The sequence below is a fragment of the Peromyscus maniculatus genome, chromosome 3 (genome assembly GCF_049852395.1).
Source record: "Peromyscus maniculatus bairdii isolate BWxNUB_F1_BW_parent chromosome 3, HU_Pman_BW_mat_3.1, whole genome shotgun sequence".
Classification (NCBI taxonomy): domain Eukaryota; kingdom Metazoa; phylum Chordata; class Mammalia; order Rodentia; family Cricetidae; genus Peromyscus; species Peromyscus maniculatus.
Window position 1 is genome coordinate 93468983 of NC_134854.1, and position 19965 is coordinate 93488947.

Sequence of the window (19965 nt, forward strand, 5' to 3'; positions counted from 1 at the left end):
TCCCGACCGCGGCCACGCAACCCGGCCCCAACCGCCCTCCGCCCGCCCGCAGTCTCTCGGAGCCGCCGCGGGCTCGGGCCTCGTCTCCGGGGTCACCCCGGGTTGGCTCCCGCCCGCTCCCCGCCGTCCGCTGCTCGATGGGTGGGGTGCTTTTGAGCGTCCCCCCTTGTCCCTTCCTCGGCTCTTGACCGCAAGGACAGCAGCAGCGCCCGTGCCCCGCCGGTCCCCTCGGCCGGCCGCACGCACGCCCGCCCGCCCGCCCGCCCGCCGCGATCCACCTGCCTCCCCGCGGGCATGGCCCGCCGGTGACCGCCACCGCCGCGCGCCCGAGCTGCCCTCGTCCAGGCTGCGCTGCGTCGGCCCGCACTCGACCCCCTCCCCTGTCCGCGGCGTCCCGGGCTCCCGGCGACGCCAAGAGGCCGAAGATGTGGCTGAAGCTGTTTTTCTTGCTCCTGTATTTCCTGGTCCTGTTCGTCCTGGCCAGGTTTTTCGAGGCCATTGTGTGGTATGAGACTGGCATCTTTGCTACCCAGCTGGTGGATCCGGTGGCTTTGAGCTTTAAGAAGCTGAAGACCATTCTGGAGTGTCGAGGTTTGGGCTACTCCGGGTTGCCCGAGAAGAAAGATGTCCGGGAGCTGGTGGAGAAGTCAGGCAAGTGCCGGGCTCCCCGAGGTCGCCCTCGCTGTCCTGGCTCTCTTCCCCCCCACACCCCACTCCCTGGAATGAGGAGGTCCCCGGAATGGTCAAGGAGACTGCTCCGGAGAGCTTGCCAGGTCTTCATTGACCACATTTTCTACGAATATGTAAATCCGGGTTTTGAAAATGGGGCCAGTGGGTGTATTGGTGTGTTTCAAAGGTTCTTTGGAAATGACAGTTTGAAAATGCAGTTTTTAAAAAAAAAAAAAAAAAAATGGTTAAATTGAATGATTTATCCCAGAATTCAGCAACGTCATTTGAAATTGATTAAAATGTAGGGAGAGGAAAAACTCCAAAATGGATCTGTAAATAGCAGCATCTGCTTCCATAGTAAAAACAAGCTACGGGGAGGGTAAAACATCATTAAAATAGTAACAAAGAGGCACGTGGACCTACGATTTACATGTAAATTAGGTGTTTAAGTATGGGTAAGGTGTACAAGTTGCACATTTTCTCTTTAAAATTTATATGCAGTGAGCATTTGGTATGATTATTGGCCTTATTTGGAATTCATATTTTCTTGCGGGATTACAGTTTTTATTAGGGAATTTTGAATGTATACCTTTCTTGTCATGTGTCCCAGGCATCCCTGCGTCACTTAATAGGTTGAGGAAGAGAATTGAAATAGTGCTGAAAGAATATTTAATGACAAATAATGTATTTCCAGTAGCCATTAATTTGGGGTTTTAGAATTGGGTCGGGAAATACAGTTAATTTGTTTCACTGCTGTACAAAGAAAATGTCTCTGTTTAGATAGTATTCGTATATCTGTTAGCTGGGCCTTTTACAAGGTAATTCTTTTTGTATGTAGTACTATCTTGACCTATAGTGTAATAGGCAAGAATACAGACTATAGCAGTCCAACACTTGTGGATTTATAGCATAAGGGTTATAGAACTCATCTCACCAATAGGGTAGAGGGAAGGGATCCTTTGCATAAGGGCTACATTGTTCAACTTGTGTATTGTTATTACCTCTGTTTGCTGCCTGGCTTATGCTGCCATTGGTTGTTGAGGGAGGGAAGTGGGTTGACCAAAGTAAAATTATTATCTCATACAGTTATTTGATCATGCCTTTTCCCCTTTGAGCTTTAGGTTAGGTATTTTGCTGCCTTTTGAGCCTATAATTGTTGTCATATGAAATGTACAAGGAATCCACAACAAAAGTCTTGGTATGGCAATCTAACTGTAAAACATTGTAAAGTTGTGTATGAATGTGGGGTTTGTTCTGACAGATAAACATTCTATCTTCCACTCACATGAAAATCTTGTTGCTATTTTAAGCAGGCTGATGGCAAGTTCTGTGAACCCACTTCTAAATCTTTTGAGTCAGAACACATAAACTAGGCTGTTGAAAAATGTGAAACCTGCACAGACTTATGTAAAATTAAATGATTACTAGTTTGATTTTTTTTGACTGGTCTAATTTGGTAATGTACTACTAACAAGCTATATGATGACCCCATTAGAACTATAAGAAATGGATTTTTGTCTCTTCACTCTTTGCTGATGTGTGAACCTTATATTCAGGTGCTGTTCTTTTTTCCATAGAATGAACATATAATAGTATGGTTTTTCATGATAGAAAATGGAATTAATCATTGAAGTTGGGAACATGGGATTTTTGAAATCTTACAGAGTTTTTTGTTTCCTTCAGGTGACTTGATGGAGGGTGAACTCTATTCTGCTCTCAAGGAAGAAGAGGCATCTGAGTCTGTTTCTAGTACCAATTTCAGTGGTGAAATGCACTTCTATGAGCTTGTGGAAGATACAAAAGATGGCATCTGGCTTGTTCAGGTAGAAAGAGCGATAATACTTGATGAACTGTATTTACACCAAAATAGTGTTCACCACCGAGTAACACTGCTGTTGTCATGCTTTCTAGGCAAAACTCAGTTCTCACAGGGTTTGTCAAAGCAGTGATAATGAAAATTAGGGCAGGAGATGCGGCTCTGTTGGTAATGTACTACTGTGCATGACGCCCTGCCTTCAGCCCCTAGCACCACTTAGACAAGGCATGGTGCTCTAAACCCCAGCACCTGGAGGTAGAGGCAGGAGAATCAGAAGTTCAAGGTCTTCTTTAGCTGTTTAGTGAGTTCAAAGTCATCCTAGGATACATGAGACCCTATCTTTGAAAAAAAAAAAAAAAAAGTGAAAATTCAAGAGTAGAATAGGAAAGACTGGAGAAAGGGAGTTGTTTTGAGAATCAGCAAAAAGAAATGTATAGAAACATGTGTGTATATCCCCTTTGTTTTATGCACTGGTGTTTTGCTTTCATGTCTGTGTGAGGGTGTCGGATCCCCTGGAACTGGAACTACAGACAGTTGTGTGAGCTGCCTTGTAGATGCTGGGAGTTGAAGAACTGCCACTGTTTTTGCTTTTTTGAGACAGGGTTTCTCTGTAGCTTTGGAGCCTGTCCTGGAACTTGCTCTGTAGACCAGACTGGCCTCGAATTCACAGAGATCACCGGCTTCCCGAGTGCTGGGACTAAAGGCATGCACTACCATCGCCTGGCTGCCGCCACTGATCTTAGCCATGAGCCATCTCTCCAGCCTACGTGTATTCCTTTTGTTTAGTAGTGTGCACTATTTTTATGTTTCTTTTAACTCTAGTTTTGAGTTCATTAGTCCACATAACTTTAGTATGTGAGGGAAGAACACTAAAGTAAGGTAAAGAAATCCCTGCATTAGCAAGTAGCCCACTTTGAATGGCAGCTCTGCAAACCAGCCCGGAATCAGCAGCTCAGCTAAGTAGACAACTCAGCTGTCCTGGGGAGCTGGGGAGCAGGCATTGTTTTGTTTATGGTGATGAAATAGTTTTTATGATATCAAAACTGTGAGATTTAATTAGTATATTAGAAATTTCAAGCTGTAAAGGGCCTTAAAAATTATCTTTCATGCTTTTCATGGCATGGTTTAGGGTAAGTGGATGCACATTAACATTAATGTAACCATGTAAATTAGAATAATTATGTGATATTGAGCATGTAATGTCATCCTAAATATTGCTCAGTTTAATTTTAAAATCTGTCTTCACTTACAGTAACACAGCAAGTAGACTAGAAGCGTGAATGTGGCCAACATTAGGAATGGAGTGTGGATAGCTGAGCCTCAGAAGTCCTGTCAGACTAACCTTGCTGAAGCCCTGAGATGGGACCTGAACTAGGATCAGATCTCAGATCCTCTGATGGTTTTTCTTTCTTCAGACTAGTTTTTATTTACCCATTGGCAGTTCATACAGATACCCTCCCGTTTCCTCAGTGCTTTTGACCTTTCACTTTGCTGGTGACAAATTTTGATTTAGGGTATGAAAATTCAAATAGCTTCTTCATGTTACTTTCTGAGAACAAAGACTGCAAGATTTGGTTTTAAAATAAGTTTTGAATTCAGAAACCTTAATTGGAGACCCAGTGTTGTCATGGCTTGCAGTGGGACTGGAAACAAGTAGGTTTTCTCTGTGTCTGGCCTCAAGTCCATATGCATTTAAAGAGGATGGAATGACGCTGCCATGCACTGTGCTGAAAGGGTGAGCTTTGGTAATTGTGTGGAGATTTCACTGGATAACCCCGGCTTTCCCTTTATAGTACATTTCTACTGCACTGACTTTTTACCTTCTGATAATCAGCAGAGGTAGAACCTGAGAGGGTCTGGATTTAGTCTGTACACGACCCAGTCAATTCAAGTTATTTCTGTCTTAGTTCTTTGATGTAAGAAATCCGGTGAAAGGGTCGAGGATATAGCTCAGTGGTAGAACATTTGCTTAGCATGCATGAAGCACTGGATGTGATGTCCAATATTGAAAGAAAAAAAAAATCAGCTATCTCTTTTAAAGCTTTAAGAAATTGTTATTCTATTTCTTTCCCCCAGTACTTATTTCTAATAATCTGGCCAAGGAAGGTTTATTGGTTTTGATAATTTTAGATCTCCTAACAAGATAGACTTGAATAGCCAGATCCATCACTGTGTATTCATGGCCTAAATGTTTATCACTCCCATGAATTGATTCTCTGCAAATGAATGGTGAAGAAGGCACTGTGCACCTGTGGAACTCAGAAGAACCAGGACATGGGCCTGGGAATTGCTTTGAAATCCAGGATCCTGCCTGTAAATGATAGATAGATATGATTGACTGGTTAGCAGGATAGTCTTCACTTTTAAGTTATCTTTTTTTTTTAAAAAAAAAAAGACTTTTATTTTTATTATATAAAAGATTATTTTATGTGTATGGGTGTTTTGCCCCATTTATGTCTAGGCACTATGTTCATGCCTGGTGCCCACAGAGGCCAGAGAGGGTGTCAGAACCCCTGGAACTAGAGTTACAGATGGTTATTAACTGCCATGTGGTGCTGGGAATCAAAACTAGGTCCTCAGGTAGAGCAGCCAGTACTCTTACCCACTGACCCATCTTTCCAGCCCCACTTACCTATTTTTTGATGTCTTAACTAAAGATATGTATGGATTAAATCCCTTAATATATGACAAAATTAACCCATTCATAAATGGCTGTGCCAGGCCCTGTTCTAGGACCTGGAGATATAACAGAAGATACCCAGGGCTATGTTCAGATAGCTCACATTCCAGCTGTGAGAATCAGACACCAAATAAATTAGTATTTAATACGACCAATAAGTTGAAAGTTCTAAGAGGAAAAAGAAGCAGACCAAAGAGATAGAATAATGAAGAATTTTTTACAAGGTGGCCATTGAACAAAGTGAGTAATAAGTGATGATGTAAATATATTATGCCATTATAGCTTCTAGTCTCTACATTACCTTCTCCCAGAGTATTTTAAAAGCATGTATTCACAGTTGAAAAGTACCTCCCAAGAAAGGTGGAATGTGTTTATGTGGGTTTCTTCATAAGGAAAAAGTGCAGTAGGACACAGTTTTTCCAGTGATACTCAAAATTTGCACTGATTTCCAGTGTCTGGCTTTGTTCTTTGTGGCCAGTGACTGACATCTGTCAAATAGCTAGTCTATCTGGTCAGCATTGACAGCTGAGAAAAGTAAGCCTGAGACCTTGCCTTTGGCATGGGGAGCTGACCAGCCTGAGTCCCTGCCTTTGGCATGGGGAGCCGACCAGCCTGAGACCCTGCCCTTGGCAGGAGGAGCCGACCAGCCTGAGACCCTGCCCTTGGCATGGGGAGCCGACCAGCCTGAGACCCTGCCCTTGGCATGGGAAGCTGACCAGCCTGAGACCCTGCCCTTGGCATGGGAAGCTGACCAAACTGAGACCCTGCCCTTGGCATGGGAAGCTGACCAGCCTGAGACCCTGCCCTTGGCATGAGGAGCTGACCAGCCTGAGACCCTGCCCTTGGCACGGGGAGCTGACCAGCCTGAGACCCTGCCCTTGGCACGGGGAGCTGACCAGCTAAGCCTATTGGCCAGGCACCTCCTTTAAGCTTCAAAGTTATTTTGGGGTTTTGATTTGTTTAGTTAGTGTTTTAAACTATGCTTAAAAAAACTTAAAGTATCTGCTAGAAACAGAAGGTAGTGCTCTCTTGGTTGGTTGTATTCTTCTTCCAGATCAAATTAATCCAGTCTTCTGTCACAGATAGCTTTCAGGAATACATTTTCTACAGTTTGAATTATGGTTCTTTTCTGCTTCTGTTTTTGTTTTCTGTTGTTGTTGTTGTTGTCGTCTGTTTTGAGGCAGGTTCTCAACTTTGTAATCCAAGCATTAGCAGTCTTCTGCCTCACCTTTCTGAGTGCTGAATAATAGGTGTCAGCTATCATGCTAGTCTTCCACTTTATGTATTTGGAAAGAAGCTGGCTATGCTGTTGGCTCTTTTCCATATTTTTTTTTATGAGGAATATTTTCATTGACTGCACTGCATTGGTTCTGGCCACTTCTGTCTTCAGCCTGTCGGGCTGGATTCCCTGTGTTTCCTCTCTGCTTGAGCATATTGGAGAACAGAGCTGTATTACTTTTCCTGGTGCTGGGACCGAATACCTGATGACAGCAGTTTAGGAAGGGAGGGTTTGTTTTGGCTCCCAGTGTGAGGAGGATATAGCCACCGTGAAGGGGAAAGCATGGCGGCAGCAGTGTGGGTGGCGAGTTACATTTCATCCACAGTCAGGGAGCAGAGAGAGATGCTGGTGCTCCACTCACCTTCTCTTTTAAAACCTACACTGCCATCATCATCATCATCATCATCACTGTCATCATCGTCTGTGTGCATGTATGATGTGTGGGAGGGTGTGCCCACTCTGGTACATGTGTGACAGCCAGAGGACAACTCTGGAGTTGGTTCTCTCCTTCTACCTTCATGTGGGTTCTGGGAATCAAACTCAGGGCACCAGGCTTGCCAGACAAATGCTTTTACCCACTAAGCCATCTCGTCCCCTGCCTTTCCCCACTTTTTAAAATTACATCTGTCTTTTGTATGTGTGGAGGTCAGAGGACAACTTGTAGGAGCTGGTTCTCTCCTTCCACCAACCATCACAAGAAGTAATTTTCATTTTTAAAGGTAGCAGAATCCATGTGACATCTTTACCAATGTAATGCACACAGAATCAAGTTCTTTCTTTGTGGGCTGTGGCACAGTTGGTACACAAAGTTACAATTTCCTGCTTTGTCCCTAATCTAAGCTCCTGTCTCTCATTAGCCATTTATTTCCCAGTTTTGTGGATTCTTTGATTCCACCACTGGTCAGTCTCCTTGGCACCAAAAATAGAAGGTGATTATTTTGTTTCAAAGTGTTGCTGGTTAGAGAGACAAATGGCAAGGTAGACAGGCTTTTGAAATGGAAAAGGTGCATAGGGATGGCCTTTAGGGACTTGCCCTCTGACATTTCTATGTCTCTGTTTTGGCTTTTGTCATGACTCCAAAAGGGATATAGCTGTTTGTTTCCTACTGGATGCCCCACTTCATGAGTTTAAAGTCACTGGAGCTGCACAGCAGTGAAAAAATACTTCATGACTAAAAGTACAGGGAAGCTTTGGACACTATTTACTGAAGTAGTATGTTAATGCATTTCCTATTTGGCTGGAAGCTGATTTTAAACTTGTTTATCTTTGCTCTTAGATAAGAGTTTTGTTTAGGGCCATTCTAATTTTTTTATCCCTTTAATGGGCTACTACAGAGCAAACTTAGCAGAATACCAGCAAGCCACGTGTGTTTTATGTTGCTGAAAAAGGTTTTGGGTTTACCCATAAAGTAAGCCTGTGAGATTAGTACACTTGATTTTAGCCAGAAGTTAGAGAAATGATAATGTGGGGGGGGGGTGTGCTTAAAATTGGTTAATTAAAGTGCTATTCAGTTTCGGCTTTTGTCCATCACTGACTCTGATTTTTTATTTTATATAGGTGACATATTTTACAATTTTGAAACTAGACCCCTACTAAAAGACTGAGAAATGTAGAAAATGTCAACCCACCACTCTCATTCCAAGGAATTGTTATTATTTAATTATGACTCTATTTGTGGGGATTAACAAGGGTGTACCAAATGTTCTGATCAGAAGTAAACAGCTTAAAAAACGGCTGAAAGTATATTTGTAAAATAGGCATCTTTCTATCTAAGTGATTGAGAGGATTGGTGTGCAATTACATAGCAAGATGCCATTTATTCTGTTTACTCAGAAAACATTCAGGATGACAAGTTGCTGGGGAAGGAACTTTTGGCTATAAAATAAATTCCTTTAGAGACTCTTTATAATAAGAAGTAGAACCATCTGTAGAAAGCTGAAATAGTTTAGTTCAGCTCATATGTTTAATTAGTAGCACCCAGATCATCTAGGAATGGAAAGATTGTCTCACATTTAGCCTGTGGTGCTAGGTCTCTTTGAGACTTGGAATTCAAGCTGTACTTGGTCCATATTTTTTCTTATATCTAGAAATATTCTCCATAGAGAATGCAGCCTCTTTTTTGAGTTTCTGAGAACTCTCTCTTCCCCATGTAATGAGACCAGCAGTGTGGATGCCACTCCAGATCATGCATACTGACAGGACATAAGCTGTAAGTCAGAGGGGCTCCTACTAATGTGACGCGGTAGTGACAGGCTTAGAAGATTTTGCTTTTGCCATTAACTGAGCTGGATGAGTTATTTTGTGAAAACACTACCATTTTTGTAGTGCTCATTCAACCTCCTTCAAAGTTAATGTATGCAAAACTTTGAGTTGACTAACATAACTCTACAGGATTTTAACAAAGTAATTTCTAATTGTGTAGCTACAGTGACAGAATCATTTAAAAGGGTTTCATGAAGAGCTTAGATGACTTCACGTTTTTGTACAGCTCTCTCTCTCCGTCGGGGATCCTTAAACTCTTCCATAGCAGATGCTAGAACAGATTGCTGAGTAAATAAGGCCCCAGGGTTGAGCACCGTCATGGAGCTCATCAACTGTGTGCCCAGCTCTCCTCACTCGCTTCTGCTTTCCCTGCCAGCCCTGGAGGTGCCTGGGAACACAGGAATGCTTGTCATGAGTTTGCAAGGTTCTTCCACAGTGAACAGTTGGGTCTTCACTCAAAGATGCCCTGAGACTTGGAGCTGTGTGTACACTGACAGAGGCCTCTTAGCTTAGCTCCTTGAAGTAATGTTACTGCCAACACAGGCTTAAAGTGCCTGGGTTGTTTTAGAGCTTTAGTCAAGAAGTGGAAAAACGTTGGGAAAGAGTTAGTTTAAAAGAGAGAAAAGGAGGAACGGAGAAGGAGAGTGCAGAGAACAGAGAGTAAGAGAGCACAAAGAACAAGAGAGCGTACTGTGTACTTCACAGAGACTTCTCTCCTGAGATCTGAGAAGTGCATTCAGGTCCCTTGGCTCCACAAGCAAGAGAACTACTATTGGCTCTTAAGAAGTAACAGGAAGGAAAACACCACTTGCTTTGTGGCTGGGTATGTGACTGAGTGGTGGAGCATTTACCTACTATGCCCTTAGTGCCCTATGTTCCACCCCCTGAACCACCACCACAAGAAAAAAAGGAGCAGGAAGCATACCGTGCTTGACTGCCCTGTTCTCCAGGTAAACCTTTGCAATATACTTTGGGACCAGAGAAAAGGGTAAATAGCATCTTGGGTAGTGTGATTAACATGAACCTCCTTAAAACGCCTATATCTAAAACCCTGTCCTCAGTCATCTGAGAATGTGTGAACTCATGTTTCCCTCAGTAAGACCAGTACTTTCATTAAAAGCACTATCAAAACTATTTACTTAATTCTCTAATCTGCATGCACGTGTTGAGTATCAAATGTATGTTACATGATGTTACACATACATGAACATCTCCATAAGTGTTAGAACATCAGTATCAGCAACATTGTAGGAGTTACTGGGGTGACCTGGTAGCGCAAAGAGGAAATTCATTTTCAGTTCCGCGTGCCCCCGACCTGTGATGCCCCTGACATTTTAGACTTCCCAAGAGAAAGGCCACAGAGGAGGTAGCTGTACCACCCCTTGCCTCTCCCAGGGAGTTGACTGCTCGTACTCATCCACACACATGCCTGGAGTTTTACTTCCTGGAGGATTTTTGAATATGAAAATGATTCTTTTGCCAGAAAGATTAGAGGCCCCAGAGTATTGTGTTGTAATTTTAAATTGAATTGTGTTGGTAAAGATGGCAGTTATGAAAATAGCTTAGGCCTATAAATGCTGGACTTAAATTTAGATGGTTTCATGTAAACTTTAGACATTTTTGGCTTTCCAGTGAATTGTATTATATTACTTTTATATTTTAAAAAATTTTACTGGCATCTTCAGTGAAAATCTGCCTCCATTAAGTCAGGAGGATTTGGGGATAAAGAGAAGAGATGTTTAACTAATAAACTGACATTAATAGAGAAGCTATTAATATTTTGAAAGTCAATTTAGAATTTTTTCCTTTCTTTAAAAAAATAATCTGTTTCATAATTTTAAGAAAAGGTGGGAGGGTAATAAAAACAAAAGAATCCATTTCTCTCAGACCTGATTTTGTTTGAGAACTGTGTGCACAGTTGATGTGGAAGTTTAAGATTGTCAAGTTCATTGTGGCTGTTCGTTTTCCTGGAGCCTTTCATGGTTGCTGAGGGGAAAGTCCTGTGAGTAGCATTGATTTAGTTAAAGCATAACTTAATAGAAAACATGTGTTTGATTCTTGGCTAAACTGGACATTGAAAAATGTGAAATTTGAACTTGTTAAGTCCACATGTGATAATTTTTATAAGCTTTATTTGGATTTCTAAAAAATTATTTTCAAGGAGAAATTGACTTCAGGGCCATTTTCTGTCTGTATAGCATAATTCTAGAGAATAGATCACGTGGTAGAGAATACGGCTAGTTTTTTCACAGGCTTTTGACTCCTATTACTGCTAGAGCATGGGACGTAACACACTGCACTTATGTTTCTTTTCTGGTTGGACAGTTCTAACTTCTGTGAGAGTCAGTAAGGTGGCTGAGCAGGTAAAGCTGCTTGCCGCACAGGCCTGGCAACGTGAGTTCAATCCCAGAACGCACGCAGTAGAAGGAGAGAACTGACTGCCATGGGTTGTCCTCTGGTCTCCACAAGGGTGCTGTAGCCCTCCTGCACATATACACTGAATAATAATCAATTAAAAAAGAATTGCAGTAATAATGAGATGATTCAGTTAAACCAGAACTAGAAAGAGAACCTCTATCAAAAGAGGACTTATGCTATAGATATGAATGGTTGGGTTTAACTAATTAAAGTTTCACTTTTTTCCCTCTTTCTCTCTCCTTTGGGAAATAGGTCATAGCAAATGACAGAAGTCCTTTGGTGGGTAAAATTCACTGGGAGAAAATGGTTAAAAAGGTGTCAAGATTTGGCATACGGACAGGCACTTTCAACTGTTCCAGTGATCCCAGGTGAGTGCAGTAAGAAATTCAGAGTTTGAACCCTGACCAGAGTCTTTCTTGCTTAATAAAGACAGTACTACCAGAAACCTGCCCGAACTGAAAACTAATTATATGGTTAGTGTACTGCTCATCACCAAGATGTTTGTAGTTTTGCATAACTGGTGTTTGCTGATTTTCTGAGAGATCCCTTAGAATTGTCTGTAGTCCTTTTGTTTCAGTGTTCTCTTCCAGATAGCTGTGGATGACATTGTAGTGGTCTGTTGTCTACCCTAATAAAATTTGCCTGAAGATCAGAGGACAGAACAAGCCACTAGATTAAACATAGAGGCCAAGCAGTGGTGGCACATGCCTTTAATCCTAGCACTCTGGAGGCAGAGATCCATCTGGATCTCTGTGAGTTCAAAGCCACCCTGGACTACATGAGTTTGACTCAGTCTAGGAGAGACACAGAGGCAGACAGTGGTGGCACACACCTTTAATCCCATCACTTGAGATCTCATGCCTTTGCTTGGGAAGCACACACGCCTTTAATCCCAGCACTAAGAAGGAAGTAATATGGCAGGGCAGAGAAAATTATATAAGGCCTGAGGAGACAGGAACTCTTGTCTTTTCAGGTTGAGGAGTCCTAGAGGTAAGACGCGGCAGTGGCTTGTTCCTTTGTCTCTCTGATCTTTCAGCATTTACCTCAAAATCTGGCTCCAGGTTTTTTATTAAAAGACCAAATTAGATTTCGTGTTACATGACATCACTGTTCTCATCTGTAGCTCAGCCTGGCTTTGAACTCACTGTTGTCCTCCCTCTGTCATGGGCTAGGGTGACAGGATACACTCCCACTCTCAGTCTTCAGACCTTCAGTTTGCATTTCCTTAGTCACTTCGCATCTGCTCTACAACTGTCCCTAGGTGTGCCCTTCTCCCTAATGTCAGTCAGATTTGTCATTTTATTTAATCAAATATGTCCTTTCTAACTTTTCTACCTGTCACTGTTTCATTTTTCTTCACATCTTCTTACATGGGGTGATTTAGTTTGTCATCATCTTCAGTATTAGTCTGTTTTTACATTAATTCTTGTCTTGTTATTCCTTTTTTTTTTTAATTTAAAGAATGTAGATTATGTGTACATTGTGTAGAGGAGTATCTATGCATGTATGAGTGCAGGTGGAGTTGGAGTTCAGAAGATGGTGTTCTCCTCGATCTGGAGTAAGAGGCAGCTGTGAGCCTCCCAGTGTGGGCGCTGGTAAAAAACTAAACAAAACAAAACATTTTTTATATAGCCAAAAGAACTGACTAATAAGCTGGGCAAAGAACTCAAGTGGAACCTATTTTCAAGTCTGTAACAAAACAACCACGTGGTAGTTTTTTTTAACCCTTTATCAAGATAAATTTTGTGTATCATAAAATTCCACATGGCAGGTTTGGGGCAAAGAGTAATTTAAAAAAAAATAAAATAAAGGAAAAAAAAACAGTGGTATGTGCCTGTATTCCCAGTGGGAGGTAGAAACAGGATGATTTCAAGTTCTAAGCCAACCCATGTAGTGAAATGCTATTGCAAAACAAAAAACCCTGAAGAATGTTTTCCTGATACTATCATTGAATTTATTCTGACCTTTAAAAAGTTCTTTTTGAATTGGATGTGTAAAGGGTTTTATGCTGATACATGGTAATATAAAATTCTTAAAAACAATGTATGCATGTAGTATGGTCTTCATTTGGATACCTTTAGATTAGTATTTAGAGAAATGTACATTAAGAACCCAGTGTTTATAAGTGTTAGAGATTATTATCCAAACTTGGAAAACATGATTTAATTTGAAAGCTATAACATAGGGAATTTTCTTTTGTTAGAATTTTTTTTTTGGTTTTTCGAGACAGGGTTTCTCTGCGTAGCTTTGCGCCTTTCCTGGAGCTCACTTGGTAGCCCAGGCTGGCCTCGAACTCACAGTGATACGCCTGGCTCTGCCTCCCGAGTGCTGGGATTAAAGGCGTGTGCCACCACCGCACGGCTTAGAATATTATCCTAACAAAAAGAAGCTTAAAAATATCAGTTCTGAACTAAACATAAAAGGAAGAAATGAATAAACTAAAACCTTGCCTGTTTTACAAAGAAAGACTTTCTGTCATAAAGATTGTCATTTGGTTTATGATACAAATCAGAAATGAATGTAGTTATAGGAGAGAAGATAAAAAAAAATGACCAAGGGTAGAGATGTGGGGCTGGGGAGATGGTTCAGCAATTAAGAATGTTTTTCTGCTCTTGCAGGGGACCTAGGTTCGGGTCTCAAGCACCTAGATGGCTTACAACTGTCTGATTATATTCTGCTCCGAGAGTACCCGCACACATGTGATGCACATAAACCCACACATGCATATGTGTCATCACAAGTATGTTGCAATTAGCCACTAAAGCTCCTTAGATAAGATCTGAAGGAGGCTGTCATCTACATGCATTTTACCTGCTGTGTTTTTGGTGAGGGTAAAAACGAGATTCTTATTGAATTATTTTGCATTGGATAAATATATTACTAAGGGATAGAGATAATTTTTGAGACATGTCTTTTTTCAAGCCATTTCATGTTAATGGAATCTGCATTGTTCAGGGAGTGAATCAACGCAGTAAGAAGCAGAGAGTCAGGATCTGTGATTCAGAGTTACTGAGATAGCTTCCCAGAGTCCTCATCAACCTGCTCTCTGAAAGACAACATACCATCTTCATTTACCTTAAATTATACCACAGTATTCCTGAGATCAATTAGTCAGTTACCATTATAAAGCGTAGGCCACATAACTAGACTTTCCTCTCTGATTCTATGAATGTCTAACATATTCATTAACCCTAATAAAGTATGAATGTGTGCTTAGTAAATAAAATGTAGCATCTTTGACTTTATCAGTATTCTGAGTAGCAACATAAGAACTCAAGTGGAACCTATTTTCAAGTCTGTAACAAAACAGCCACGTGGTAGATTTTTTTTTAACCCTTTATCAAGATAAATTTTGTGTATCATAAAATTCCACATGACAGGTTTGGGGCAAAGAGTAATTTTAAAAAAAATAAAATAAAGGAAAATGTCTCCAGTTATCATCTATCCCTAGTATTGCAACAGCTATTTTCCCTTTTAGTATTTCTCCTCACCTAGTTTTTCAGAAGGGACAAATGTCACAAGAACTTACTGGATACCAAAAGGAGTAGAGTCTCCTGTGTCTTCAGAAAATGTAAACAAGAGGTGATTGTACTTACGCTCTTCTGCATTCACTCCTCTGGGAAACGAGGCTCATTCTTGGGCCAAATCTCTTTGTCTGTATACTTCCTGTCTTTGTTTCTTAAGTCTTAAAGCTTTTTCACAGTCTTCGTTAAAGAGAGAAGAAAGTGACCTGTGGAACTTGGAGCAGCTCTCTTGGACTGGCTTGTGGAAAGTTGACTTTGTAATAGCTAGTGCACTGTGGGTATCAGGCTGTGGTAGTGCTTAATTGAGAAATGGTAAGGCGGCCTCCTTTCCAAGACTGCACTACCTTAGGCACTCAGTAGGGAGGAGCATTTATCCTTCTCTGTCTCTACCTAATTCCTAACCATCTTTCAAGATCTAGTTCATTTCCCAAACCTTTCTTGAGATCTTCCTTTGCTCAAACCCCTGGTGATATCCCCTTTCTTTGATCTTTCATAGTGGTTTTGCGTCCTTTATAGGATTTTTTAATTCTATAGGAACAGAAATTACTTCCCATTATCTTTGGTTCTTAGCATGTAATGCAGTGGCACATGAGAGATGCTAAAATATTTGCTGATTCCTTGGCCCAGAAATGCTTTTAGGTATACTTTGTACAACCTTTTCTTTTCCTAGAAACAGAAATTCAGAGCAGACTACAGTAAGCTGGCTTGTTCTGGCACAGCTGCCAAGTGTTGGCCTCTCTCTGGTTATTTAAAGTTCTATGAGAAGAGAGTACAAGGGCCCCTTTCAGGCCTAAAGAAGACTGTTAGGATGTAAGCTGTGCAATAGCCTCACTGTTGACTACAGTTTACTCTCTTACAGGTACTGCAGGAGAAGAGGCTGGGTCCGTTCCACACTCATTATGTCTGTCCCACAGACAAGTACATCTAAAGGGAAAGTCATGCTAAAAGAGTACAGTGGACGCAAGATTGAAGTAGAACACATTTTTAAATGGATAACTGCCCATGCAGCTTCTCGGATCAAAACTATATATAATGTTGAGCATTTGAAAGAAGAATGGAATAAAAGTGATCAGTACTGGATAAAAATATACCTATTTGCAAAGCTTGACCAACCACCAGCTTTCTTCTCTGCATTAAGTATAAAATTTACTGGAAGAGTTGAGTTTATTTTTGTTAATGTGGAAAATTGGGACAACAGGAGTTATATGACAGATATTGGTGTTTATAACATGCCGTCATACATACTTAGAACTCCTGAAGGAATTTACAGATACGGAAACCACACAGGTGAATTTATATCCCTTCAGGCCATGGATTCATTTTTGCGCTCATTACAGCCTGAAGTAAATGATCTGTTTGTTTTGAGTTTGGTTCTAGTTAATCTTATGGCTTGGATGGACTTATTTATTACACAAGGAGCAACCATCAAGCGATTTGTGGTTCTCATAAGCACTTTAGGGACATACAATTCCCTATTAATTATTTCCTGGCTACCTGTGTTGGGCTTTCTACAGCTCCCTTACTTAGATAGCTTTTATGAATATAGCTTAAGATTGCTTCGATATTCTAATACAACCACACTGGCTTCTTGGGTAAGGGCAGACTGGATGTTTTATTCTTCACACCCAGCCCTGTTTCTCAGTACATACCTTGGACATGGTTTGCTAATTGATTACTTTGAGAAGAAGAGACGGCGCAGCAGCAATGATGAAGTAAATGCGAATAATTTGGAATGGTTATCAAGTCTGTGGGACTGGTACACCAGCTACCTCTTCCACCCGATTGCTTCTCTTCAGAACTTTCCTGTAGAATCTGACTGGGACGAAGATCCTGACTTATTCTTGGAACGGTTAGCTTTCCCTGACCTTTGGCTCCACCCTCTGATACCAACTGATTATATTAAAAACTTACCAATGTGGCGGTTTAAATGTCTTGGGGTGCAGTCTGAAGAAGAATTGTCAGAGAGTTCTCAAGACACTGAAAATGACTCAGATAGTGACAACATGGACACTTTTAATAATAAGGATGTATTTGAAGATAAACAAAGCATAGTTCACAGTTCTCCAGGAAGAGCGAGCCACTGTGATGCTGGGGCTTGTTCATGTGCCAATAAATATTGTCAGACCAGCCCATGTGAAAGGAAGGGGAGGTCATATGGCTCCCATAACACTAATGAAGATATGGAACCGGACTGGTTAACCTGGCCTGCTGGTACACTGCACTGTACTGAATGTGTTGTTTGCCTTGAGAATTTTGAAAATGGATGTTTGCTAATGGGGTTACCTTGTGGTCATGTGTTTCACCAGAATTGCATTGTTATGTGGTTGGCTGGGGGCCGACACTGTTGCCCTGTTTGCCGTTGGCCTTCGTATAAGAAAAAGCAGCCATACGCACAACAACAGCTGTTGTCAGATGATGTCCCATCTTAACCATGTGCAATTTGTCCTTAACAAGCTTCGAGTATCCTGCAGCTTGCCTTTTGAATGTTAGTCACAATGTTTCTGTGGTTTGAAGTTTAGTTTAATGTTAGTGCAGTGGCAGGAAATACACATTATGTGATGTTGATGACAGAATTTATTTGGTTGCCTTGTGTGTCAATTGAATGCATACTACTAAACTGTAAAAAATTTTTATTTACAGCATTGGAAATTCAGAAGTTAATGTTTTTTGTAAGCACAAAAGAAGTATAGTAGAAATTTATCCTAGGAAGACTTTACAAGGCAGGGTCAAATCTAGTGGAACTGAGCTGTTTTCTTATCCTAAATGTTTTCTCCCTTTTTACAATCTCTGTCCAGCACCTTTTGGTTAAATAATGTATGCTCTGAGACATGAAATTAAAACAGATCTATGAAATAAATTATTTTAAAACCAGAAGGTTAAAGGTCTTCCAGTGATAGGTGACTGCTTTTTGTAAGTGTTTTACTGGTTTGTTAATTTCGCGGGTAATTGCAACAATTTTGAGGGGAAGGGTAGGAGTCCCATTGTGGACACTGGCCATGAGTAGTGGAGGTCCACCTCGCAGCTTCTTAGCTGTGATAGGAAAGACTTTCATGGGGGGCGGTTAAAAATAAGTGTTACAGTTTATTATTTAGCATATTCGTCAGACAAGGATTGCCTTGTATGTTAAACTGAATGTATTTTGAAATTTTTCAGTGCCCGAGGAAAGCTGAGAATATAGATAGTAGAATAAATATCCATTTCTCTTTACTGCACCATATTTGTATTTTATTACATCTACTTTATCACCTTTTTTTAGAGTTTTCATATTTTTCCTTTTTTCCCCTGAGCCTGTTGAAAATAAACTTGAATCATCATGATGCTTTGGCCCTAAGCAGTCACCATGTTTCCTGTGGATAAGGGCTTTCTCTTACATAGTCACCACATCATTATCACACCCTTGAAATTTAATGCTGATTCAGTAACATCTAATACATAATCGTTGTTCCCTATGTATCCTTATATCGTTGTTTCATTTTTATTGTGACTATAGAGAAAACTCATCCGTTGGGTTTAGTCTCCTTTCATCCTGTCCTCCAGAGAAATTGCTGTTCTTTTGTGTGGTGCTAAGGCTTGAACTCAGGGCCTCAGCATAATAGGCAACTCTGGACTACACCCCAGCCCTCTCTTTATTTTTTAATTTTGAGATAACATCTCACTAAGTTGCCTGGGCTGGTCTTGAACTTAATGTAGCTCAGGCAAGCCTTGAGCTCAATCTTCCTGCCTCAGCCTCTGGTGTAGCTAAGAATACAGGCCTGTACCACAGGCCTGGCATCCTTTCTGGTACTACTGTTTTGTAATGGTACAAGTAAATGGGCTTGTACAGTGTTTCTCATTCTCTTTCATGATTAGACATGAGTGTTGCTCATTCACACATTATCAGGATGCATGTGGTGTAGTTTTATTGTTGGTAATGCTCTAAATTTGTTTCAAGTGGTATCTGTCAAGTCTTTCCTTTGTGGGATACTTTCTCACTTTATAATTTAAGAAGCAACCTGTGAGTCTATATGATCCTTTTCCTCATTTCAGTTTCTTAAACAGCCAGTGATGATTCTTTGAATCAGTTATCAAACAGTTGTAATGTGGGCGTTTTCTAATTCCAGCTTAATTCTGCCTTTATTAGCTAGAGGGGTGTGTGTGAGTGTGTGTGTGTGTGTGTGTGTGTGTGTGTGTGTGTGTGTGTGTGTGAAGTGGGGAGTAGGGGAGAGAGAGAGAACAATACTTTCCATTTTTCTTCCATGTTTTGAATATCACTGAACTCAAAGTTTTTGTTGTTGTTTTTGTTTTCAGTGTATTAAAGCCTCAGGTGCTAGAAAGAATGCTCAATGGTTAAGAGCACTGGCTACTCTTACCGGGACCTGGGTTCAATTCCTAGCATCCATGTGGCAGCTAACCACCATCTATCTTAACTACAGTTTCAGGGGATTCAATGCTCTCTGCTTACAATGTACATGGTACACAAGCAAAACACTCACATACATACAACAAAAAATATTAAATATTTTAAAAAACATTTCTGGTGCTCAAACAATGCCATATTTGGCTAGTAGAAGCCTCTCTACACTAGTTTTTATGTCTCATTAATAATGTCTCTTAACATGAAAGCACCTCATTGCTTTTTGACTCAGCCTTTTTATCATCCATTTCTTCAAATTATCCAAGTTCCATGATGGGCACCTGCAGCAAGCTTTCTTGTCAGACAACCTTTGGGCCACCATCCCACAAATAATGACCCAGAGACTTAATATGGATTATGAAAGCTTGGCCTTTTTTTCCACTAGCTCTTATAACTTAAAATAATCTGTCTCTTTTAACCTGTGTTCTGCCACATGGCCCAGTTACTTCTGTTCCATACTGTGTCCAGCTTCTTCAGAGTCTCTGATAAAATCCTATGCATAGATTCCTCCTTCCAGTTTCTCTATCTGCCCAGAAGCCCCACCTATACCTCCTGCCTAGCTATTGGCCATTCAGATTTTTTTTTCAAGACAAGGTTGCTCTGTGTAGTTTTGGTGCTTGTCCTGGATCTTGCTCTATAGACCAGGCTGGCCTCAAACTCACAGAGATCCACCTGGCTCTGCCTCCTGAGTGCTGGGATTAAAGGCATGTGTCACTACTACCTGGCAGCCATTCAGATTTTTATTACACCAATCACAGCAATACATCACACAATGTACAAATATCCTACAATAGGCACCTCTAAAATCCATAGTTAACTGTACTCCAAAATGGTAAGAAAAAAAAAAAGTTCATACTAAATTGCTTCCAGAGTACTAACATATTTTTTCATGATAAATTGTGCCTTACTTTCAAATACTAGTAG

General features: G+C 40.9%; 1 protein-coding gene across 1 annotated transcript; it reads left to right on the top strand.

Annotated features, from left to right (window-relative positions):
* Window positions 1–292: 292 nt before the first annotated feature.
* Rnf103 (ring finger protein 103) lies at window positions 293–17860 on the top strand. Its single transcript, XM_006991004.4, has 4 exons — window positions 293–651; window positions 2353–2492; window positions 11377–11492; window positions 15508–17860. The coding sequence occupies exons 1-4, from the start codon at window positions 426–428 to the stop codon at window positions 17075–17077; spliced, it is 2052 nt and encodes a 683-aa protein (XP_006991066.2). The 5' UTR covers window positions 293–425; the 3' UTR covers window positions 17078–17860.
* The last annotated feature ends 2105 nt before the right edge of the window (window positions 17861–19965 follow it).

Coding starts and splice junctions, on each gene's coding strand:
- Rnf103 (XM_006991004.4), top strand. CDS start 426: ATGTGGCTGAAGCTGTTTTTCTTGCTCCTGTATTTCCTGGTCCTGTTC. Junction 2,493..11,376: donor ATGGCATCTGGCTTGTTCAG/GTAGAAAGAGCG, acceptor TTTGGGAAATAG/GTCATAGCAAATGACAGAAG. Junction 11,493..15,507: donor AACTGTTCCAGTGATCCCAG/GTGAGTGCAGTA, acceptor ACTCTCTTACAG/GTACTGCAGGAGAAGAGGCT.